Source organism: Molossus molossus, unplaced genomic scaffold, assembly GCF_014108415.1.
Source record: "Molossus molossus isolate mMolMol1 unplaced genomic scaffold, mMolMol1.p scaffold_m16_p_4, whole genome shotgun sequence".
Classification (NCBI taxonomy): domain Eukaryota; kingdom Metazoa; phylum Chordata; class Mammalia; order Chiroptera; family Molossidae; genus Molossus; species Molossus molossus.
The window spans coordinates 55,490,102-55,516,092 of record NW_023425377.1 but is presented as its reverse complement, the minus strand read 5'-3'; the positions used below and the strand labels follow the sequence as shown (position 1 = coordinate 55,516,092).

The 25,991-nt window shown below is 42.1% G+C and overlaps 1 protein-coding gene across 1 annotated transcript in view; it reads right to left on the bottom strand.

The window, feature by feature from the left end:
• The window catches only part of ADAMTS2 (ADAM metallopeptidase with thrombospondin type 1 motif 2), a 382,685-nt gene that overhangs the window by 76,428 nt on the left and 280,266 nt on the right, over positions 1–25,991 (bottom strand). The window contains exons 7-10 of the mRNA XM_036240254.1: positions 8,714–8,819; positions 7,653–7,796; positions 7,119–7,251; positions 5,786–5,899 (exon numbers count right to left, since the gene is read on the bottom strand). Coding sequence (XP_036096147.1) covers positions 5,786–5,899; positions 7,119–7,251; positions 7,653–7,796; positions 8,714–8,819 — 497 coding nt within the window. The remainder of the gene's footprint in view (positions 1–5,785; positions 5,900–7,118; positions 7,252–7,652; positions 7,797–8,713; positions 8,820–25,991) is intronic.

Sequence of the window (25,991 nt, the reverse complement as noted above, 5' to 3'; positions counted from 1 at the left end):
ATTACAAATTGTTCCAGACAAGGTACAGCAATTAAAACCATGGCAATACTTAGGGTAGATATTAGGGGCCAGACTGTTTGCCCCCAGAAACTTACCATTCCAATAAAAATAACAACTTTAAATATATTATAAAAATTACCGGAAGCCATCAATTGGCTTTGACCTATACTTATTATCACTACTCAAAAAGTAACTCATTTATTTAATACTCTAAAGATAATCCAACACTAAATTCACCTAGAACTCTGTCCATAGAGGCACAACAAGAACTTAGAGAAATAACTATTCAAACACAAACCTGACAAGCTCATTGTCCATCATTAAAGGACCTTATTTGGCTATGTTATATCCAACTGTGCCATACCCTACAGCATTAATAGAACAATTAACTCCTCAAGTAAAATATCTTAAATAAATTTTTCTTCCAGCTACCCCATTTAAAACAATAACTCTATTTGTTGAACAATTAGCAAATCTAATAGCCAAAGGTAAACAAACAAACAAACAAACAAACAAACAAAAACAACACAAGAACTGACAGGGTATGACCCTCATATTCTACATTTGCCTCTTACTCAGAAACAACTTACCACTTTGATTTCCCAGGCGATAGACTTTCAAATAACTCTAGCAAATTTGATTGGGGAAATTAATTACTCTCTTCCAGCAAATACATTCTTGCAAAATATTCCTCAATTACACCTTAACTTGGTGCAAAAAATCAGTAATATCCCATTACCTGGGACTAAAACTATATTCATTGGTAGATCAGATAAATCTCACAAAACAAAAATAGCCTGGAAAGAAAATGAGAAATGGAAAAAATATTAACAGCCTTGAGCCTGGGTCAACTCAGTGTACTAAATTATGGGCTGCAATATTAGCTCTTCAGCAATTTATTGGAGAGGCCTTAAATATAATTAGTGATTCACAATATATAATTAAAGTATTACAAAAAATAAAAGGAACCTTTATTAAGCCTTTAGCTAATCAACATCTATTAACCTTATTGTTGTCTCTCTAAACTTTAATAGACAAACAAAATCATCCTATTTTTATAACCCACATTCAATCTCATTCCATACTCCCCAGACCTTTAACACAAGAAAATCAACAGGTGGATGCCATCGTAGCAACAAATCTTACATTTAAGCAAGCGGAAAGTTCACGTGCCCTTTTTACGAAAATACTTGAGCACTCATGAAAATCTTTCATTTGACCCTCTCGTAAACTCAAAATATTATTAAGGCTCACCCAGACTGCCAGCTTTTGGGAGGGACTCCAACATCAACAGGAGTCAATCCTCAGGGTTTAACCCCTAGTGCCTTATGGCAAACAGATATAACACATATTTCATCATTTGGTCGATTTCAGTGAATATATGTTACCATAGATACCCATTCCATTTTTCTGCATGCAACCGCCACTACTGGGTAAAAAGCCAAAAACATTAAGCGTCACTGGCTGTACTGTTTTGCACATATGAGGGTGCCACTGAAAATTAAAACAGATAATGGGCGAGCCTATACATCTCAAAGCATTAAATTATTACTCCAACAGTGGAACATTAGATATAAAACTGGTATCCCCTGTAACCCTAAAAGATAAGCTATTGTTAAACTTGCTCACGACACAGCTGACCTTAGACACTAATTGTAAAACTCACACTGGCTCTTGGGGCCCCTCTCGAACCTTTCCTAGGGTTACCTGGGGAAGCCTTAAGCAGTTGCAACAATGTTCTGAGAAAATACTAACTACAGTGGGGGCTTCTCCTACCCCAGAAAATACTTTTTTGGTTTACTTATCTGTAATCTCCACACAATCTAGGCTAGATATTTTATGCTGCTTGCTTATATTATTGAGCCCTGCAGCAACAAAACAACACTTATATTGGACCCCGCTTTATTCACCCCTGTCAGTTGGTGGTATTTGGAGGCCCTGTTATCTAGCAATAACACTCGTTGGACAGGAGGAACCTGGCTTCCCCCAAATGGGCCACTACAAAAAAATGAAGATTGGTTTCAGGCCAATGCCACGGTTTCATTCTTATAAGAGCAACCCCCCATTTGTTTGTCCACCTATGAAACCCCTGATTGTGTTCCCATACAATTACAATGACATTTGTATTATAAGCCGACCACATTGGGCCAGACTGCTAAGTTAAACTTTATCACAGGTATTGGGGTTAAAGCACAGAATATCTCTCAAAAGTCCAAATCCCCTGTGTCTATCCCCACCTGCACTATATTTCAAGGAACCAACCTTGAGTCCCTGACCCCATGTTGAAAGCCTTGCCACTTCAGAGGAGTATGGTCCACAGCCAGCCTTAATTTAAGTTTTATTATTGAGGACTGGGGTCCTCATGGATGTTTGTCCAGTAATCATCATGAGTTAAAGTTTAAGTTTTTCACACCCTCCAGTGCCTCTATTTCATGGACCAATGGAGGTCTCTCAGGACCTGTTTTCAGGGTTATTTCTAAAAATCATACTGACCCCTGACACACAAAAATTTGGAGACTGGATTTGCCTTTCTTTACGACATATATATCTTATGGATATTGTACCCATAGTAACAATTTTACTATGACATTGACCACCAATGATGCTGATTCTATAATGATTTACACCTCTCACCCATATATATTCTTGCCTGCTTCTTCTATAACTATCTCTAAAAGTAATAATAGATTTAATATTTCTGTTAATTAACCTTATTATCTAAGCTATATTACTCATGAAACTATTACTATGCTTAATATTACTAATATTATTTCCATGTGACATAAAGCAAAAATATGGATACCAGTAAACCTTATTCAACTATAGGAAGATAAATCTGCCTAGCATAATTAGCTAAAGCATTTGAACACCCCCATAAAAGGAGATTTATTGAATGTCTAATAGCATTCATCATTTGAGCTATAGTCATTGCTGCTACTGCAGCTGTTTCGGTCACTGCTTTGACAGGATAAGTCCAAACAGCACATACAGTGACTAAAGTAATGACCAATGTTACTAAGGATATAATTTCCCAGGCAGAAATTAAATAAAAAATCCTGACTCAATTAAACAACTTAGAGGCAGCAAGAGGCCTTAGCCACTCATTCTATGTTACCCTGTGATTGAAAATTTAGTCACAGTATGTGTGTAACTACATTGCCTTGGAATGCCACCTCCCACAGTTGGACAGTAGTCAAACAACACTTACAAGGAGCTTTTGCTGGCAACCTTGGAGGGCAAGTAGCTAATCTAAAAAAGGATCTGGAAACACAGTTAACAGATATACAACAACTTATTCAACAAAATGTTTTAAAGACAATCTCAGATAATATCCAATGGCTCAATCCAAAACACTGGTTTGAGGGTTTCAATCTTAGAATCTGGATTTTTACTGCTATTGGTTGTTTTCTTGTTTGTGTTGGCCTCATAGTTCTCCAAGGACTCTGGTGAATGATGTCCTCTACACAAAAGACTAAAAAAAAGTGATGACACTTCTAACCACCACAGCCATGGCAATTCCTCAATTACAAGAAAGAAAAAAGGGAGGAGATGTAGGGATGGGGGTTTGGTGGATGAACAAAATGTAACCTTGTGATATGCATTCTCATGACCTGGCCAGCCAAGGATCAAAGTATGTGTGTGGATAGATAAGGTTTGCCTGATGGGCAGGAAAATCACCCTATTTGAACTGATTGGATTGTTTACATGTGAATAGATTAGGTTTGCATGTCAAAGGGCAGGAAAACCGCCCAAAAAGTGACAATGGGCAAGAAAGCCCAGGCATAAATGGATTTGTTATTTTATATCTCCTTTGATGTTTCTTCACTGAAAAAAGTGAAAGACAGGGCTTGGCTGTATGGTCAGCAGAGATGCCATCTCAAGGAAATAATTACCTAAAACAACACGTAACCTGGGGAACCACTCTGCAAATAAATTAGGTTGCATCCAGAGATCTGGAGAATTCACTCCCTTTCAATGCTCCCCCTCACTCCAAGCAGTGTCTGCTTCTGGTTCATTGCATTGTGCCAACCCCTAGCAGGCTGAGAGAGAGACAGAAATGGCCCACATTCTCACAGTCATCAGATGACTGTGGGTGAAGGCCAGCCACACATCCCAAGTAAGCACAGCTGTGCAGGGCCTGCCTCCTGCTCTGTCCACTTTCTCTCTTCCCAGTGTGCACTAGGACGGGTGGCCTGGGGTAGGAAGCTGTGCTGAGCTAGTCTCATCCTCCAGCTCCGAGTGTATTGAGGCCCCCACTGGGGTTATGGCAAATGTTTTGGGGCCCTGTTCCCTTCATCAAGCTCCTATGGAGTTGCAGGGCTAAGTAATTAGTACTGATATTAGTAGATCCCTGGTGTTTAATTATCAATGACCCACCTCCAACTTCTAACAGTTCATTAAGTCTTGGGGCACAGCCAAATCACTTTGGCACTTCTTAAATATACCAATTCCTAGGTGTTCAAACAAAACATGTCCATGAATGTTCACAGCAGCACATTCACAAATGCCAAAAGGTGAAGACAACCTAAATGACCACTGACAGACAAACAGATCACACAATGTGGTCCATTCAGACAGTGGGATATTACTTAGCCACAAAAAGGTGTGAAGCACTGACATAGGCCACAACAAGGAAGAAACTTGAAAACATTATTATGCTGAGTGAAAGAAAACAGATACAAAAGGCTACATAGTATATGATTCCAGTTATATGAAATTCCAGAATAGGCAAATCTATAGAGAGGCTGGAGAGAGAAAGGGAATGGAGAGTCACTGCTTAAAGGGGTCTTCTAGGGTGATGAAAAAGTTCTGAAGCTACACAGTGGTGATGTAACTAAACACCATTAAACTGTAATTTTAAAGTGTTTTAAATAGCGTATTTTATGTTATTTAGATTTCATCATAATTTAAAAAAACAACAAAGACAATTTCTGATCCTTACTGCAAACCAAAATCTGCAGTGGTGGGCCTGGGAATCTGTAGATTTAAGAAGCTCCACCATGGACAAAATAAAATTAAGCAGAATTTAAGATCCACCTGGAGGAACCTCAGGCCCAGCCTATTTGGGGACTTTCCAGGCCTGAGCTGGGGAACCACATTCCTCCAGCACAGAGCAGGTGCAGGTATGCACAGCTTCAGTGGGTTCAGCCCTGTGGGGCTGGAACCCAGGCTTAGGCTCATCTGCATAAGCCAACCCCTAACAAGTGATTGGCCGATAAGTGGGTATGAGGTTTTATTTGAGCCAATGAGAATCAGGCCCAGAGCCAGGAAAGAAACTAGTAGGAGGGAGAAGCCCTTTCTCTGTGTATTTGCTGGAGGTGGGAAATGGGCCTGGGCAGATGGCCCAGTCAACTACTGAGTGACCTTGAGGGACAAGTCTGACCACTAAGGGGCATTTAAACACAGAGGTCCCAGAGGCTAAGCCTGATGCTGGGCCTGGGGACCCAGCAGCCACCAGACCCCAGTGCTGGCCTCAAGATGAGGTAACCCAGTCACCCACAGTGTACAATGGGGACTGAGGCTGTTGGAACCCTAAAACTGCTTCTCAGAGGAGGGAGTTTTCTATGCGGGGGATCGAAGCATAGCGAAGAGCTCTGAGACATCAGGTTTGCTTCAAAATAACATATATTGCATGGGAAGCACAGGGGCAGAAGTTGGGGAGTGAGTCCATGGAAGGTTATTAGAAAGAAGGCAGGAAAGGCCCCCAACTCTGCCCTATGGGCTCTGAAGGGACTGTCCCTGAAGATCTGAGCATGTCAGGGGCCTGCCCTCTACTGTGACTTACCTTGCCAGATGCACACATGGTCCCATCCAGAGGGGGGCCCTTCTTGGTCTTGCAAAAGTAGGGATTGTCAGGGTGGCTGCACCACAGCTGCTTACAGGGGTCAAAGGTCCGGAACTGGAAGAGAACACCAGCCACTGGTCAGGGCACTTCCCACTGTAGGCACTCTGTTCTCCAGAGGTCTCTTGGACAGCTATGCATCCAGGCACAACTTGACTGCCTATGACAGGCCTGTGTGATCACTGAGTGCCCTGAACTCCATGTGATTCTGAGGCCATGAGAATCTTGAATGTACAGCCACTAATTCAAGTCCCTGTGGGCTATTGGGCCTCCCTGGCTTCCCACCCTTGACAGCTATACCACCTGTGGAGCCTGGACAGACAGCTGGGAGACAGTGAGCCTGGCATGAGGGCTGGGTAGCCATCTCTCTGCCCAGGGGCTGTCACTAAAGGGCCCTAACGGCACTCCCTATCCCCCTACTATGGACACTCCACCTGTTGAATTTCTCCTGAAGCCCTTTCTTCTACTCCAACAGGCCCTTCCCTTGCTCTAGCCTTATCCTCTGTCCTCTGGACCTCAGAGTTACTTCTTTCCTGACATTTCTGCTTCCTATCCTGATAGCCTTTCCGCCAGGACAACCCTGAGGGATACAGCTGAAACTCAGACCTGGCCATACTACTCCCTTCTTCAAACTTTTCCAGAGCTCCCATTGCCCACAACATTACTTAGGCCGTCATGCAAAAGGTTAGACAGCCTCATCAGTACCCAGATCCACCACTTCCTCATTGTATGGCCTTAGGCAGTTTACTCAACCTCTCTGGGCCTCACTTTCCTCATCTGTAAAATGGAAATACTTTACTTACTTCCTACATGAAGGTGAGCTCAGTATTGAGTCAGACACTAATAGGCACTAATGTCCTTGTCATACTGCTTCACACCTGGTGGGCCTTGATCAGCAGATACACTCAATGCTGATGACCAGTGTTGATGCTGATAGCTCTGTCCTGGCACACAACCCTGGGGAACAACTGTTTGCTCCTATGCATGCTAGGTTCTTGCACCTCTAGGCCTTTGCACATGTGATTCCATTCTGGAATGCCCTGTCCTCCCACTCAGACTTTACACCTTACTTCTTCCCAAGGAAGGCCTTCTGAACTCTGCAGATCACACAGGGGCCTCATCAGGCCCCCACCATCCTTTGCTGATCCCCAGGTCACAGCCTTTGCCAGCTGTGTGCACCCTGCCCAGGACCAAGTCTAGATGGGCAAGGTGGGTACTAGGTGTGACTGGGTACAGAGGGAAATGTTGACCCCAGGGTGCCAGCTCCGACACTCACCGCAGTGCACATCATGTAGCCCAAGCCAAAGTCGAAGCGGCACTGTTCATTCATGGAGTAGTGCAGCCCAGGAAGCTGGGGTAGCGCTGGCCAGTCATGGGCGAAGGGGTCATCCCGCAGGCAGTCATAGGAGCTGTGAGGGGATATGTGGGCATTGCGAGCTGCCTTCAGCCGGACTGGCTATCCAACATGTGGGGCAGCTGAAGCACCTTCTGGACTGTGATGATAGGCCTGTCTGCACATCGCAGCTCTCAGCTGTGTTGCCTCAGTTTCCCTGCTGCATCTCTGTTCCCTGATGTAAACTACTAGGACCTGTTTGCCCAGATTCCAAATGTCCATTAAAGGTGCTCCATAACAGTGGGATCCCCTCACTCTGACTTGAACTGTTATCTCCCTCTCCTTCCCCTGTGCCTAAAATTGGAGGACCCAAGGTCTGAGGCCTTCTGCTAGGCCTGGGCACACTGGGACACGCACCCTCCTTACAGCTGAGCCCAAGGCTTCAGGTTGGCCTTGAGGGACACGGGGTATACTCACTGCAGGTAGCGGCTCAGCTCTTGTTGGCTGCAGCGGGACCAGTGGAAGCGGTGAAAGGCTGCCTGCACCAGGGGTGCCATTATGCTGCCCAGCCGTACCTCGTCGCCGCAGCGGTTGCCCTGCCCGTCGTGTTCCATGCCCAGCCTGTTCAGGAAGCCAAGGAATCCTCACTGGACCCTCACCTGGCTGCACTGACCTGTCAGCTCTACCCCACCCAAATATTGGAAAGGCCCCCTAACCTCCCTCCACTGGGTCCTCCTAGACCTTTACTGTTGTGGTCTGCCTTAAGCCAGGTGATACCACGTTTCCATAGGCTAGAGTCTTTTATTTTTTGTTCAGATAGAGTGGGAGGGAGGGAGAAAGAGGGAGAGAAACAATGACATGAAAGGGACACATCGAGTGGCTGCCTCCCACACAACTCAACCAGGGCTGGGGACAAACTGCAATCGCGGTACATGCCCTTAGTGGGAACCAATCCTGGGTCTCTCTGGACCACAGGCCTACGCTCTAACCGCTGAGCCAAACTGGCCAGGGCTCCATAGGCTAGAGTCTTAAAGCTAGGGGCACACTGGGGAGACAGCATCCAGCAGCGTGCCCCTCGGTGTTCTGTCCCCAAGGCAGGGGGCTGTGATGTGAGAATGCAATGGGGGCAGAGGCAGTGCAGTCCAGCTCTCTGGGAGCCTTCTCTGCACACTCTGCACAGGCTCAGTGGCCCTGTGAGGCTTCCCATCAGTGTCCATCCAGCCCCAAGATTCAGGTGATGCCTGGGGCATGGACCTCACCTTTGGCTCTCTGCTCCAGGGCAAGCCTCCCTCAAAGGCTCAGTTATTCATCTGTAAAATGAGGAAATCCAGGGAGAGCCTCCAGAACCCACTTGGCCCTTCCTTTGATGTGTTTCCTCAACAGAAAAAGGACCTCGGGCCTGCCCTTTGCAGTGCTGGGAAGACAGGCAATAACATCCTAGTGCTTTTCATATGGGTGTGTCCCTCTCTGGGCTCAGAGAAGTGGGACCCTTCAAGCCCCAACCTTCCCCAGACAACCAGGCCTGTGAGGCCACTTACACATGGCCAGTCTCATGGGCCACCACAAATGCCGAGGAGAAGCCGTCCTCATGGTTCAGGGTGCAACTGCGGACAGGGTGGCACATCCCAGTGACAGGAGCATAGCCTGGGAGGAGACAAAGGGTGGCTCCAGCTCCCAGTGACCCCAACATCCCCAAATGAAGAGAGTCAACTGCCCCAGGCTGGCACACCTCAGGATACTTCTGCCCCAGGTGGCAGGCCTCATTTCTGACCATCAGTTTCCTAAGCTCAAGTCTCATCTGGGGGAACTTTCTGCCACTTCTGCAACTTCTCACTTGCCATTGTCTTTCACATCACCTCTCACCTTCCAGCTTTGCTCGGTGACCTGTAAGACCCCAGTTAGACTCACTTCCAAAGGGCACAGAGGGCTGCAGTGAGGTTGGGCCTCAACGCTGCTCAAGGGCAGAGCCAGGCAATGAACACCAACATGCCATATTGCTCTGCTGGCCATGCAGAGGGGAAAAGCCAAGTAGACTGAGGGCATGTAGCCACAGATGACAAGGCTTATGGAACCCTTGGCCAGCTAACTTGCTCTGGCTGAGAAGATTCTGAGCCACGTTCCTACCAAAGGGTTCCCCTCCTCCAGGGGTCTGAAAAGAAGGTGCTCCAAAAGTTAGAGGGCAGGGAGTAGGAAAGGGTGGTAGCAGGGCACATCCTCCTGACATAGATGCACAGTGACACTCTGGCCACCCCCACCTAGTCAAGTGGCTTTGAAGGGTCCACTGAATTCACAGATAACAGTGAGGATATGCAGTGTATTTTGCCAGTCAGTCCAGTGACAATATGTGGTCCTGTGGAGACCAACAGAAAGCAAGGGCAGGGATGAGGAACCAGGATGGTGGGAAGGACTGTGGGGGTCCTGTGGTGGACTGAGCCTTCCTGATTTGAGCTTGATCACTGGGTTTCTTAAGAAATCCCTGGGAAGCCTACAGAACCAACTTCATACCCAATGACAGGGAGGAGGGTAGGTGGCATGCCTGATGCTGAGACCCCACTTAAAACAGTAAAACCAGAAAAGGGGGCTTGCCATTTGGCCATGGACAAGATAAATAAATGCACACAGAGCTGCCTGTCAAAGTGGGGCCTCTGCTATGACATTTGGGGGTGTCTAAGAGGCCCACAAAACTAGGGTCCTCAGCTCTAGGAACCCTGATCTAGCTTCGCTTCCATCTGGCTCCACGGGGAGATCCCAAGGCAATTTGTTTAAAGAGAGAAGTTGAGAAGAAGGGGAGAAAATGTGGTTTTAGACTTGTCTGTACAAGCATAGTAATCTAATCATGGCCCTTTCCCTTTGGAATAAACAAGAAAGTCTGTATTTTCAAGTACTTTTTGCTTTGTGGATTTTGAAATGATTATTCTTAAATCAGAGTGCCAGAGTAAAACTTGGGAGGTTTTCCCTCTGTCCTTTGTATGTAAACCTTGCATATGAATGTGCCTCCTGTAAGTATTTCTCATTCACCCTACTTAGCATTACATGGGCCTTTTTGATCTGAAGATTTGAAAAGTATCTTTGTCTTTTTCTTTATATTCTTCCCTCTTATTTTATTTTGCTGTTGTTCTCCTGGAAATCTTAGATACATATTGTACCTCCTGAATTGTATATATCTCCTAACTTTTCTCTCATATTTTAATCTTTTTGGATGCCCTTGACTTTTTACTTCAGCTTTTAAATTTTCTATTTTTATTTTACCCATCACATCTTTAATTTCATAAAACCTCTTTATGGGATATAGGAAGAAGATGGCGGCAGGCAGGACCTGAGGGAGGGTGAGTGTGTGAGAGAGTGAATGGGTGTGTGAGAGAGTGTGAGTAAACATGAAGGTGGACAACCAAACCCAAGCAGCGCAGAGACATGGAGCATAAAGTTCCTGTGCTGTGGACAAAGCAGCTGGCTACCACGGTAAGTGGAACTTCAGGGCACTTCTCCCTGCACTGCGGGGAGGTCTCACCATTTTGGAAGATCCCGGGTCTTCCCAGGGAGGACACAGTGAGAGTGGCTAGGGCCCAGACACCTGAGCCCACCAGCACACCTGGCACCATCAGACCAGTGGACGATTTGTGTCAACACAGACCAGTGCGCAGTAGTGGAGCTCCCAAGGTGCTGGTCGTGAAAGCCTCAGACAGCCTGGAGCCCAGCACAATCCTCCATAGTAGCAGCCAGACCAGAGTTGAAATATACCCTCAGCAACAGAGGCTGGGGAGCAGACACCCATCCCCAGGCAACAGAAGCACAGACCAGCAGCTGAGACCCATTAGCAAAAATTACAGCAAAAGCTGAGCAGGAGTTGAGCCCCACAGGGGCCTGTGCAGTCCAGCAGCTCACAAGAGCAGCAGGAAGCTGGAGCCTCAGAGAGGTATGATATAGCTGCCTGCCCGCAGAAACTGCGGGGTGCTGAAGCACCAGAGAGGCCTGTGCTACCCAGCAGGGACTGTGCCATCCAATTACCCATGGGACCAATGGAGTGCTGAAGCACCAGAGAAGACTGTGTGACCCAGCAGGGACTGCACAATCTAGTTACCCGTGGGGCCTGTGGGGTGCTGAAGCACCAGAGAGGCCTGTGACACCGAGCAGCCCATAACATAGGCATAGAGCAAGGTCCCTAAAGGGACAGTGCAATGCAGTTACCTGCGGGACCTGCAGAATGTGGAGGCACCAGAAAGGCCTGTGTGACCCAGCTGCGCACAAGATAGGTGTAGAGGATGTGAAAATGAAGGTGGAGTGAATAGAAGCTAATAAGAGGTTATCCCAGGACCAAACAAGAATTACAATTAAAATAAAGACAAATCCTCAGAAAAAAGTAACAGGAAAGCAGCAGGACAGGACTATATAACCAGGGACACTGGTAGGATCTGTGGAGGTGTGAGAGGGTGGCGGGCTAGGAGCCCACAGACAGCAGCAGACTTAGCTGTGAGCAGCACCCTTGGGGACTAAAGACAAAGCCCAATCCACAGCACACAGAGCTGGAACAGAGTGCTAAAATAGCCACAGCCACTACCTGGGGGCTATGACAGAGGGAAAGCAGACTGGGCTGAAACTCTGTGGGGACACCTAGGATTTGGAGGGCACTCAGAGTTTTTGCTGAGTTGTGGCCACAAAAAACAGTGGCCAGTGTGCTCCTTCCCAGAGCTGTGGGGAAAAGCAGCAACACCCCCGTGAAAATTCAGCCTTTCCCAGCTGAGGCAAAGAAATGCAAATTGGGGCTCATTAATAACCAGCATCAATCCCACCCTCTGGAAATCCTCTTCTTCAGAACACTAGGGCTACATTCCAAGGCACTGAGTAAGTAAAACTACAAGCCACCAGGAAAAAACTAGAGGATAACTGAACCTTTCCTGGGCTTGCAAATCTACCCAGGAAAGTAAGACTTGAAAGTGGTCTTTAACGTGGGAGCATCTAGGCTCATCCAAACACAGTAGAGGGAGCCACAAACAGCAGAACACAAACACCCACAGGGAAAATTTAGCAGGCTCCAAAAACCACTGAGATAGCCCAAATGGTGAAACAAAGAAACAAATCCCAACTGAAAGAACAAGAGAACTCTATCAAAGATGAGATAGATGAAATGCAGCTAAGCAAATTATCAGAGGTAGACTTCAGAGATATGATATTGAGGAAGCTCAACAGCATGAGTAAGGACATCAGCACCATGAGTAAAGATATAGAAACACTGAAAACCAACCAAGTAAAAATAAAGAATGACATAGCAGGAATTAAGAACACATTGGAAGGACTACTGAGCAGAGTAAAGGAAGCTGAGGACGAATCAGTGAATTAGAAGAAAGGATTAAAAAAAAAAAAAAAAAAGAAAAGAAAAACCAATCAGAAAAAGAAAGAAAAAACAATTAAAAAAGCAGGAAGAAAGCTTAAGGGAATTGTGGGACAACTAGAAATGTAATAACATTGAAATCATAGGAGTCCTCAAAGAGGAAGAAAATGGGCAAGGCTCAGAGAAAATATTTGAAGAAATAGTGACAGAAAACTTTTCAAACTTAATGAAGGAAATAGGCATTCATTTTCAAAAAGCACAGAGAGCCCCAAATAAGAAGAACCCAACAGGTCCACACCAAGACTCATAATAATTAAAATACCAAAAAATTAAAGACAAAAAGAGAATCCTAAAGGCAACAAGAGAAGAGCAACAGGTTACCTACAAAGGAAACCTCATAAAGCTCTCAACTGCCTTCTCAACAGAAACACTACAGGCCAGAAAGGAGTGGCATGAAGTAATCAAGGTCATGAAAACAAGGATCTGAATCCAAGACTACTCTATCCAGCGAGGCTATCATTCAAAATACATGGTCAAAGAGCTTTCCAGACAAAAACAAGTCTAAGGGAATATATTAACACCAAACCGGCACTGCAAGATATGCTAAAAGGACTGCTGTAATGAGTAGAAGAAATAGAAAGAAAAATAGAAATGCACTAAACAAAAATGGCAATAAATAAGTACATATCAATAAACACCTTAAATGTGAATGGTTTGAATGCTCCAATTAAAAGACAGAGTAGCTGATTGAATAGGAAAGCATGACTCATCTATATGTTGTTTAAAAGAGACCCACCTCACAACAAAAGACTCACACAGGTTGAAAGTGAAGGGATAGAAAAAAATCTTTCAAGAATATAAAAAGAAAAAAAAAAGCTGGGGTAGCAATACTCATATCTGATATAGTAGATTTCAAAATGACGCCTATAACGAGAGACAAAAAAGGCCACTACATAATATTGAAAGGATCTATCCAACAGGAAGATATAACCTTCGTAAACATATATGCACAAAATATAGGAGCACCAAGATATATTAAAAATCTTATGGAGGACTTCAAAGGAGAAATCAACAACAATACAATCATAGCAAGGGACTTCAATAACCCGCTGACATCACTGGATAGATCTTCTAGACAAAAAATTAACAAGAAAACACAGACTCTAAATAAAGTGCTAGATCAAATGGATTTAATAAATATCTACAGAGATTTACAGCCTAAAACTGCAGAATTCACATTCTTTTCAAGGGCACATGGGACATTCTCAAAGATAGACCACATGTTAGAGCACAAACTAAGTCTCTACAAGTTCAAGAAAATTGAAATCATATCAAGTATCTTCTTAGATCACAATGGCATGAAACTAGAAATCAATAGCAACAAGAACATGCAAAGACATTTGAAAACATGGAGGCTGAATAGCATGTTATTGAACAATGAAGGGTTACCATGGAGATCAAGGAAGAAATTAAAAACGTCCTGGAAACCAATAAAAATGAACACACACCAACGCAAAATCTATGGGATGCAGCGAAAGCAGTTCAGAGAGGGAAGTTCATAGCACTACAGGCCTACCTCAAGAAGCAAGAAAAATTTCTAACAGAATATGTAACCTCACAACCTAAAGAACTAGAAGGCAAACAAAAAGAAAACCTCAGAGCAAATAGAATAAAGGAAATAGTAAAGATGAGAGCAGAAATCAATGACATGAAGACCAAAAAAATAATTTCAAGGATGAATGAAACAAAGAGCTGGTTTCTTGAAAAGATACACAAGATTGATGGACCCTTAGCTAGACTCACCAAGAAACAAAGAGAGAGAGAAACTAAAGACACAAAATCAGAAATGAAAGCAGAGACATAATAACTGACACCACAAAAATACAAAGGATTGTTAACAAATATTATAAAAAATTATATGGCAACAAATTTGACAATCTAAGGAAATGGACATACTCTCTCAAACCTGAACCAGGAGGAAATAGAGAACTTGAGCAGACCAATAACAACAGAAGAAATTGAAGATGTAATCAAGACTCTCCCAGCAAACAAAAGCCCAGGCCCGGACGGCTTCACAGGGAAATTTTACCGAACATTCAAAGAAGAACTAATAAACATTCTCCTCAAACTATTTAAAAAATATTGAAGAAGAAGGAAGACTTCCATAATTGTTTTATGAGGCCAGCATAATTCTAATTCCAAAACCAGAAAAAGACACTACAAAGAAGGAAAATTACAGGCCAATATCCCTGATGAACATCGATACCAAAATCTTGAACAAAATACTAGCAAATCGAATCCAGCAATACATCAAAAAAACTATTCACCATGACCAAGTGGGATTCATCCCAGGGATGCAAGGCTGGTGCAATATTCGCAAATCAATAAATGTGATAAGCCACATAAACAAAATGAAAAATAAAAATTATATGATCATATCAATAAATGCTGAAAAAGCCTTCGACAAAATCCAGCACCCATTTCTGATAAAAACGCTCAGCAATGTGGAAATATAGGCATCATATCTAGACATAATAAAGGCCATATATAAAAGACCTACAACCAACATAATACTCAATGGGCAAATATGAAAAGCATTTCCCTTAAGAACAGAAATAAAACAAGGATGCCCACTTTCGCCACTCTTATTTAACATAGTACTGGAATTCTTAGCCACAACAATCAAAGAAGAAAAAATAAAAGGGATCCAAATTGAAAAGGAGGACGTGAAACTGTTATTATTCGCAGATGAAATGATACTATACATACAAACCCCCAAGACTCAATCAAAAATTTACTAGACTTAATAAATGAATTTGGCAAAGTAGCAGGATACAAAATTAACATCAAGATATCGATGGCATTCTTATACATCAATGATGAACTCACAGAAAAAGAATTAAAAACAAATTCCATTTACCATTGCGGCAAAAAAATTGAGATACCTAGGAATAAACTTAATCAAAGAATAAAGGACCTATTTGCAGAAAATTATAGGTCATTGAAAAAAAATAGAACAAAATATAAAAAAGTGAAAGCACATACCTTGTTCATGGATTAGAAGAATTAACATCATTAAAATGTCCATACTACCCAAAGCAATCTATAGATTCAATGCAATCCCCATCAAAATACCAATGACATACATTACAGAATTAGAACAAATACTTCAAAGTTCATATGGAACCAAAAAAGACCTGGAATAGCTACAGCAATCATGAAAAATAAGAACAGCGTAGGTGGGATCACATTACCAGATTTCAGGTTATACTATAAAGCCACTGTAATCAAAACAGCCTGGTACTGGCACAAGAACAGGCATATAGACCAGTGGAACAGAACAGAGACCCCAGAAATGGACCCAAGGCAATATGCTCAATTAATATTTGACAAAGGTGGCAAGAGCATGCAGTGGAGTAAAAACAGTTTCTTTAATAGTTTTGGAAAAATTGGACTGCTAAATGCAAAAAATGAAACTAGATCATCAACTTACACCATATACAAGAATAAATTCAAAATGGATAAAAGACTTAAATGTGACTCAGGATTTTATAAAAATTCTAGAAGAAAATGTATGTAACAAAGTTTCAGACATCATACGCAGCAGAATTTTCACTGATACCTAAGGCAACAGAAACAAAGGAAAAAATGAACAACTGGGACTACATCAAACTCAAAAGCTTCTTCACAGCAAAAGATACAGTCTTCAAAATGGAAAGGCAATCCACTGTATGGGAGAGCATAATTGCCAATGATATATCAGATAAGGGGTTAATTTCCAATATATATAGAATGCTCATACAACTCCACAAAATGAAGACAAAGAACCCAATTAAAAAATGGGCAGAGGAGCTAAATAGACACCTCTCCAAACTGGACATACAAATGGCTAAGAGACATATGAAGAAATGCTCAACATCACTAGTCATCAGAGAGATGCAAATTAAAACAACAATGAGGTATCACCTCACACCTGTTACAATGACCACCATCAACAAATCATCAAACAACAAATGTTGGCAAAGGTGTGGAAAAAAGGGGACCTTAGTACACTGCTGTTGGGAATGCAGACTGGTACAGCCACTTTGAAACTCAATATGGTGTTACCTCAAAAAATTAAAAATTGAACTGCTTTTTGACGCAGTGATCCCACTTCTAGGAATATATCTTAAGAAGCCTAAAACACCAATAAAAAAAAATATATGTACCCCCATGTTTGTAGCAGTACCATTTACAATAGTTAAGATCTGGAAAGAGCACAAATGTCCATCAGTTGACAAATGGATAAAAAAGCTGTGGTACATGTACACAATGGAGTACTATGCAGCTGTAAGAAAGAAAGATCTCTTATCCTCTGAGACAATGTGGAGTGACCTGGAAAGTATTTTCCTAAGTGAAACAAGCCAAACAGAGAAAGACAAGTATCATATGATCTCACTTATTTGTGGAATATAAGGAACATAACAGACTGAAGAATGGGGTAGTCCCAGAGATGTGGAAATGGGGTACAGACTGACAATCCCCACAATAGGGGCTGTGGGGGAGAGATAAACTACAGAACTTATTTTCATATATTTATGAACAATAGACATGGACAACAAAGCTGGGAACTGAGCGGGGAGGAGGGAGTTGGAGGAGTCCGTGGGGGAAAAAGGAGAAATATCTGCAACAAAAATAAATAAATTAATTAAAAACAAACAAACAAACAAACAAACAAACAAAAACCCTCTTTTATGTTCTCTAATTATTCTTAGTAACCTGTTCTGGGTTAATGGGCATATTTTCCCAGCATTCTGGGCACTTTACTTTTTTAAAAGTTCTTTTTCATTTTCTAAATTATCTCTGTTTCCTTTAAAATCAATTTTCTGATTTTTTTCAGTGTGTTCCAATATATTTTTTAAATAATTAAATTTATTAATTTTTAAAAATTATAGATATCCCTTTTACCATTTTGACACACTCCTCCAGACTCATCCCCCTGCCTGCCCTCTCACCTTCACCTTACTGCTCCGTGTCCTTTGGTTATGCATATATGTATATTATTTCTTTGGTTTATCTCTTCCTGTCCCCCACCCCCTTTCCTTCTGAGGTTTGTCAGCCTGATCTCTACTTCCATGTCTCTGGATCTATTTTGTTCATCAGCTTATTTTGTTCATTATATTCCACAAATAAGTGAGATTATGTGATACTTGTCTTTCTCTTACTGTCTTGTTTCGCTTAGCATAATACTCTCCAGGTCCCTCCATGTTGTTTCAAAGGGTAAAAGATCTTTCTCACAGCTGCATTGTATTCCACTGTGCAAATGTACCACAGCTTTTTTATCCACTCATCTACTGATGGACAGTCAGATATTTTGAGGCTTTAGCTGTGGTAAATAGCACTGCTATGATCATAGGGGTGCATATATTCTTTCTGATTGGTGTTTCAGGCTTCTTGGGATATAGTAATAGAAGTAGCATTACTGGGTCTACTTGGCAGGTTAATTTTTTATTTTTGAGGAAAAACTATATTGTTTTCTATAGTGGCTGCATTTTTCTACATCACCCCCCCCCCCCCAGCAGTGTACTAAAGATCCCTTTTCTCCACACCCTCACCAGCACTTCTTGTTTGATGACTTTGATGGAGCCATTCTGGCAGGTGTGAGGTGATACCTTATAATCCTTTTAATTTGCATTCTCTCATGATTAGTGATGGAACATTTCTTATATGTCACTTGGCCATTTGTATATCCTGTTTGAAGAAGTGTCTATTCAGGTCCTCTGCCCATTTTTAATTGAATTTTTGTCTTTTGTTGAGTTGTATGAATACTCTATATGTTTTGGAAATTAACCTCTTATCTGATGTATCATTGGCAAATATGCTTGTTCTCCCATACAGTGGGTTCTCTTCTTATTCTGATTAGGTTTATTTTGCCGTGCAGAAGCTTTTTAGTTTTACATAGTCCCATTTATAAAATTTTTCCTTTGTTTCTCTTACCCTCGGTGGTGTATCAGGGAAAATTCTGCTATATGTGATGTCTGAGATTTTGCTGCCAACATTTACTTCTAATATTTTTATGGTTTCAGGAGTGACATTTAAGTATTTTATCTATTTTGAGTTTATTCTTGTGTGTAGTAAGTTGGTGGTCTAGCTTCATTTTTTACTCCATTGTATGTTCTTGCCTCCTTTGTCAAATATTAATTGAGCATAATGTCTTAGGTTTATATCTGGGTTCTCTGTTCTGTTCCATTGATCTATATGCCTGTTCTTGTGCCTATACCAGGATATTTTGATTACAGTGGCTTTGTAGTATAATCTGAAATACAGAATTGTGATTGCTGCAACTTTGTTATTCTTTTTCAAGATTGCTGTGGCTATTTGGGGTCTCTTTTGGTTCCATATAAACTTTTGGAGTATTTTTGCTAGATCTGTGAAGTATTCCGTTTGTATTTTAATAGGGATTTCATTGAATCTATAGATTGCTTTGGGTAGTATGATATTTTAATGATGTTGAGTCTTCCAATCCATGAACATGGTATATGCTTTCAATTTTTTATATCTTCCTTTATTTTTTTTTCAATGTCTGGTAGTTTTCTGAAAACAGGTCTTTTATCTCCTTGGTTAGTTTTATTCATAGGACATCTTAAGTTTTTTTGCTGAATGGTGAATGGGATTGTTTTTATAGTTTCTCTTTCTGTGTGTTCATTATTGATGTATAAAAATGCCAATGATTTCTGAATGTTGATTTTGTATCCTGCTATTTTGTCAAATTAGTTTATTAAATCTAGTAGTTTTTTTTTGGTGAAGTCCCTAGGTTTCTCCATGCACAATATTATGTCATCTGCAAATAATGACAGTTTCACTTCCTTCTTTCCAATTTGGATCCCCCTTTTTTTTCTTCTTGTCTCATGAGTGTGGCTAAGACTTCCAGTACTATGTTGAATAAGAGCGATGAAAGTGGCCATCCCTGTCATATTCCTGTTCTTAAGGGAAATGCTTTCAATTTTTGCCCATTGAGTATGATGTTGGCTGTACATCTGTCAGATATGGCCTTTATCATGTTGAGGTAGAATCCTTCTATTCTCATTTTGCTGAGAGTTTTTATAAAAAATTGGTGCTGGATTTTGTCAGATGCTTTTTCAGGATCTATTGATATGATCATATGATTTTTATCTTTCATTTGTTTATGTGGTGTATCATTTTTATTGATTTGTAAACATGGTACCAGCCTTGCATCCTTGGGGTGAATCCCACTTGATCATGTTGAATAATTTTTAAAATATATTGCTGGATCTGATTGCTAATATTTTGTTGAGGATTTTGGTGTCTATGTTCATCAGGGATATTGGCCTGTAATTTTCTTTCTTGCAGCTTCTTTATCTGGTTTTGGAATTAGGATTATTCTGGACTCATAAAACAAGTTTGGAAGTCTTCCTTCTTGAATTTTTAAAAATAGTTTGAGGAGAATGGGTGTTCTTCTTTGAATGTTCAGTAAACTCCCCCATGAAGCCATCTGGGCCTGGGCTTTTGTTTGCTGGGAGAGTCTTGATTACATCTTCAATTTCTTCTGTTGTTTTTGGTCTGTTCATCTTTTCTATCTCTTCCTGGTTCAATTTTGGGAAAGTATGTTTCTAGAAATTTGTCCATTTGGCTTTGATTGTCGAATTTGTTGCCATACAATTGTTCATAGTAGTTGTTAATGATGTTTGGTATTTCTGTGGTGTCAGTTGTTATTTCTCGTGTTTCATTTCTGATTTTGTGTATTTGGGTTATCTCTCTTTGTTTCTTGGTCTAGCTACGGGTCCATCAATCTTGTTTATCTTTTTAAAAAACCAGCTCTTTGTTTCATTGATCCTTTGAGGTTTTTTTTGTTGTTGTTTTTTTTACTCTTTGTCATTTATTTCTGTTATGCTCTTTACTGTTTACTTTATTCTACTTGCTCTGGGGTTTTCTTTTTGTTTGCTTTCTAGTTCTTTAAGTTGTGAGGTTAGACAGTCTATTAGAGATTTTTCTTGATTCTTGAGGTAGGCTTGTAGTGCTATGAACTTCCCTCTCAGAACTGCTTTCACTGCATCCCATACATTTTGTGTTGTTGTGTCTTCATTTTCATTGGTTTCCAGGAAGTTTTTAATTTCTTCCTTATTCTCCTTAGTAACCCATTCATTATTTAATAACATGCTATTTAGCTTCCATGTGATCAAATGTCTTTGCATGTTCTTCTTGCAATTGATTTCTAGTTTCATGCCATTGTGATCTGAGAAGATGCTTGATATGATTTCAATCTTCTTGAACTTGTAGAGACTTAGTTTGTGTCCTAACATGTGGTCTATCTTTGAGAATGTCCCATGTGCACTTGAGAAGAATGTGAATTCTGTAGTTTTGGGGTGTAGTTTTCTGTAGATATCTATTAAATCCATTTGGTCTAGTGCTTCATTTAGAGTCTCTGTTTCCTTGCTAATTTTTTGTCTAGAGGATCTGTCCAGTGATGTCAGCAGGTTGTTGAAGTCCCCTCCTATGATTGTTTTGCTAATGATTTCTCCTTTGAAGTCCTCCAGAAGATTTTTAATATATTTTGTTGCTCCTATATTGGGTGTATATATGTTTATCAAGGTTATACCTTCCTGTTGGGTAGATCCTTTCAATATTATGTAGTGGCTTTCTTTGTCTCTAGTTATGGCCTTCATTTTGAAATCTATTTTAAAAGATATGAGTATTGCTACCCCAGGTTTCTTTTCCATTCCGTTTGCTTGGAAGATTTTTTTCCATCCCTTCACTTTCAACCTATGTGAGTCTTTTGTTGTGAGGTGAGTCTCTTGTAAACAACATATAGACGAGTCATGCTTTCTTATCCAATCAGCTAGTCTGTGTCATCTTATGGGAGCATTCAATCCATTTACATTTAAGGTGTTTATTGATATGTACTTATTTATTGCCATTTTTGTTTAGTGTGGTTATATTTTTCTTCCTATTTCTCCTGCTAATTACACTAGTCATTTTAACATTTCTTGCAGTGCTGGTTTGGTGCTAATGTATTCCTTTACCCTTTTTTGGCTGGGAAGGTCTTTATTTGACCTTCTATTTTGAATGATAGCCTTGCTGGGTAGAGTACTCTTGGATTCAGATCCTTGTTTTTCTTGACCTTAATTACCTCATGCCATTGTTTTCTGGCCTGTAGTGTTTCTGTTGAGAAGGCAGCTGAGATCCTTATGAGATTTCCTTTGTAGGTAACCTGTTACTTCTCTCTTGCTGCTTTTAGAATTCTGTCTTTGTCTTGAATTTTTGGCACTTGGATTACTATGTGTCTTGGTGTGGGCCTGTTTGGGTTCTTCTTGCTTGGGGCTCTCTGTGCTTCTTGAACTTGAATGCCTTCTTCCTTCATTAAGTTAGAAAAGTTTTCTGTCACTATTTCTTCAAATATATTCGCTAACCCTTGCTCATTTTCTTCTTCTTCGGGGACTCCTATTATGCTAATGTTATTACGTTTCCAGTTGTCCCACAATTCTCTTAAGCTGTCTTCCTGTTTTTTAATTATTTTTTCCTTTTGGTTTTCTGATTGGTTGATTTTTTTCTACCCTGTCTTCTAATTCACTGATCTGGTCCTCAGCTTCCTCTACTCTGCTATTTAGACTTTTCAATGTTTTTTTTTTTTTTTTTTTTTTTCTGATATGTCATCTTTCATTTCTTCTTGGTGGTTTTTAATTTCCAACTGGTTGATTTTCACATTTCTATGTCTTTACTTATGGTGCTCATGTCCTTACACATGCTGTTGAGCTTCCTCAGGATCATGGCTCTGAATTCTAGTTCTGTTAACTTGTTTAACTGCACCTCATTTATCTCATTATTGGTAGAGGTCTCTTGTTCTTTCATTTGGCTTTTATTTCTGTGTTTCACCATTTTGGCTATCACAGTGGGCTTTGGAGCCTGCCAAATTTTCCCTGTGGGTGTTGGTGTTCTGCTGTTTTTGGCTCCCTCTCCTGGGTTTGGATGAGGCAGGGAGGACCCATGTTACACTCCACTGTCAAGTCTTACTTTCCTGATTAAAGTCACTAGCCCAGGGAATGGTACAGTTATCCTCTAGCTTTTTACCTGGAGGCGTTGGAGTCTCAGTTGAATAAAAAACTCCCTCAGGTGCTCAGTGTAAGAGGATTTCCCAAGGGTGGGGCAGATACTGGTTGTTAATGGGTCTCAATTAGTACTGCAATGGGCACCAGGTGGGGTGAATCTCTGAGGGAGGGGCCGCCGCCTCTCCCCAGGGCCCTGGGAAGGAGTAAGATGACCACAGTCCTGAGTGGCTGCAAGTTAGCAAAAGCTCTGAGCGCCCTTCAAATCCCGAGTGTCCCCACACAGTTCCCGTCCAGTCTGCCTTCCCTCTGCTGGAGCCTAAGGTGAGTGCCTCCTGCTAATTTAGCCTCTGTCTTGGCTCTGCGCTCTGGAGCCTCTTGGGACTTTAACCCGAGGGTGCCGCTCCCAGCTAAGGGTGCAGCTTCCAGCTAAGGCCATCGCTCCTGGCCAAGGCTGTAGCAGCTCCTAGCCGAGGGTGTAGCTTCTAGCGGAGGGTGCAGGTCCCAGCGGAGGGCGCAGGTCCCCGCCAATGATGCTGCAGCTCCCAGCTGAGGGCACAGCTCCCAGCTGAGGCTGCCGCTGGTCCCAGTCCAGGCTGCTGCAGACCATGGGCTCCCGGCCCCCTCTCATGTCTTCACAAGCCTACCAGGATTGAGTCAGTGTCCCTGGTTATGTGGTCATCCAAGTTGCTTTTCAGTTGCCTTCTCCTGAAGGTTTATCTTTATTTTCATTGTAATTCCAGTTTGGTCCTGGGACATGGTCTGTGTAGCTGCCATTCACTTGGCCACCATTTTCAGTCTTAAATTATTCTTTTTTTCAATCAGTGCATCCTTCATTTCTGACAGGTCTTTTTTTTTTTTTTTTTTATGTTGTTGATGTTCTCACTAAGTTCCTCAGAGGTCTCCTTAAGTTCCTTGAAGGTCTCACTAAGTCCCTTGAATGTCTCACCAAGTTCTTGAGCAATCTTTTTCTTTTCTTTTCTTTTTTTTTTTTTTTATCCTCACCCGAGGACATTTTTCCATTTTTTGTTCAGATAGAGCGGGAGGGAGAGAGAGGAAGAGAGAGAGAGAGAAACATCGACGTGAAGGGACACATCGAGTGGCTGCCACCCGCACGACCAACCAGGGCCGGGGATAAACTGCAACCGAGGTACGTGCCCTTAGCGGGAACCGAACCCGGGTCTCTCTGTACCGCAGGCTGGCTTGAGCAATCTTATAACCTATATTTTGAACTCTTCATCTGATTGATTGCTTATCTCCATTTTGTTTAGTTCTTTTCCTGGAGTTTTGTTCTTTTCTTTAATTTGGGACATGTTTCTTTGTCTCCTCATTTGGGCTGCTTCCTTGTGATTGTTTCTATGTATTAGGCAGAGTTGCTATGTCTTCTAGGCTTCATAGGGTGGCCTACAGTTGTAGGTGTCCTGTAGGACCCAGGGGCACAGTCTCCCTGATCACCCCAGCTGGGACCTCGAGGTGCACCCCTAGTGGACTGTAAATCCTTCTGTTGTAATTGAGTCTTGATTGCTGTTGCCACATCAATGGGAGGGATTTACTCAGGCTGATCAGCTGCAGTAACTGGCTGTACCAACTAGCCACTGGTCTCTGACTACCTTGGAGCATCAGCTGTGTAGGGGCCCACCATACAGAGTAAGACTTACTTCATCCAGGCTCTGGTACCCAGTGAGTTCACTCATTAAGTGTGTCTCTTGTGGAGGTGGTTGGGTAGTGGTGTTTTGATGTGGTTTAAGCTGTCCACTGGGTGTGCTGTCTCTGGGACAAGGTCAGCCTCTGTCTGTGTTCTATCCGGGTCCACCAGGTATAAGCTACAAAGTGATCTACAGATGGTTGCTTCTTGTGCTGGGCTTGGTGGTGCCCAGGAAAAGCCAAGTGGTGAACCAAGGCTGGCTGCTTCTAATGCCAGGCCTGGGGCCACTTAACAAGTGGTATTGAGCTCGCTGAGACCAGATGCTGCTTGTTTGAGGGATTTTAGGAAACTCTGAGGCAGGACCCAAGACAAGCCAATCCTAAGGTAAAGTCTTTGGAACAGCTTGGGTGGGCGCTATAGTTGGGTGGGACCGAGAATCAAGAAATTACCAGGGCAGGGCCAACAGTGTAAGCCAGGTTGCTGGAGTCCTAGATATGACAGAAGTCTGCCTGCCCTGTGGGGGAAAGTCTCACCAAATAAACATCAGCCTCTGCCAGCACTTCTGTCCAGGAGATAGCTTCCCCTCCAGCCCTCGTCCGGAAGCCAAACAGCTCAGTTCTTCCCTGTATGTCTCTGATGTCCGACAAGCCACCTCCCCTATGAGTTCAGAGGGAGCAAGTCCATAAGTCTGTGTGTGGGCCCTTTAAGAGGAGCTGCCTGGGCTTCTGCAGCAGCAGCCTTTCTCTACCTCTGTTCCCACAGGTTTTACAGCCAGAAGTTATGGGGACTTTTCTTCCTGGCACTGGGACCCTGAGCTTGGCTCCTGGTGTGGGACAAGGACCCCTAAATCCTCAGGGAGGACCTTCCCAACCAAGGTATCCCTCCTGATTTTTATCTACCACATGTGGGTGTGGGACCAGCCCATCTGCACTGTGGCGGCTACTTTAATTTTGTAATTGTAGGACTTCCATTCAGCTTGATTTCAGGTTGTTCTGAATGATGGTTGTGTTGTCGTTTTGTTGTAATTTTGATATGGTTGTGGGAGGAGGTGATACCGTGTTTATCTATGCTGCCATCTTGACCAGAAGTCCCCTGTGCACCTGTAGTGACTTTCTTTATCTCTTATTATGGCCTTCATTTTGAAATCTATGTTATCAGATATGAGTATTGCTACACCAGCTTTTTTGTTTGTTTCTATTTGCTTGAAAATTATTTTTTCATCCCTTCACTTTCATCCTGTGTGAGTCTTTGTTCTGAGATAGCTTTGTTGTAGACAGCATATATATAAGTCATGTTTTCTTTTCCAATCAGCTACCCTATGTCTTTGATTGGAAGATTTAAGCCACTTATATTTAAGGGTATTATTGATAGGCACTTATTTGTTCCCATTTTTTTTCTTTATGCTTGTGTTCCCCTCCCTGTTTCTTCTTCCTCTTCCAACAGTCTCTTTAGCATGTCTTGCAGTGGTAATTTGGTGGTAGTAAATTCCTTTAGCCTTTTTTTTTGGTCTGTGCAGCTCTTTATTTCACTTTCAATTTGAATCATAGTCTTCCTGTATAGACTAGTCCTGCATTCAGACCCTTGCTTTACATTACTTTGTGTACTTCATGCCACTTTCTCTGGCCTGCAGTGTTTCTATTCAGAAATCAGCCTATAGTCTAATGGGAGCTCCCTTGTAGTTAACTTTCTAAATCTTTCTGCCTTTAAGATTTTTTCTTTATCTTTAACGTTTGCAATTTTAATTATGAAATGTCTAGATGTGGGTCTTTTGGGGTTCATCTTGATTGGGGCTCTATGTTTTTCCT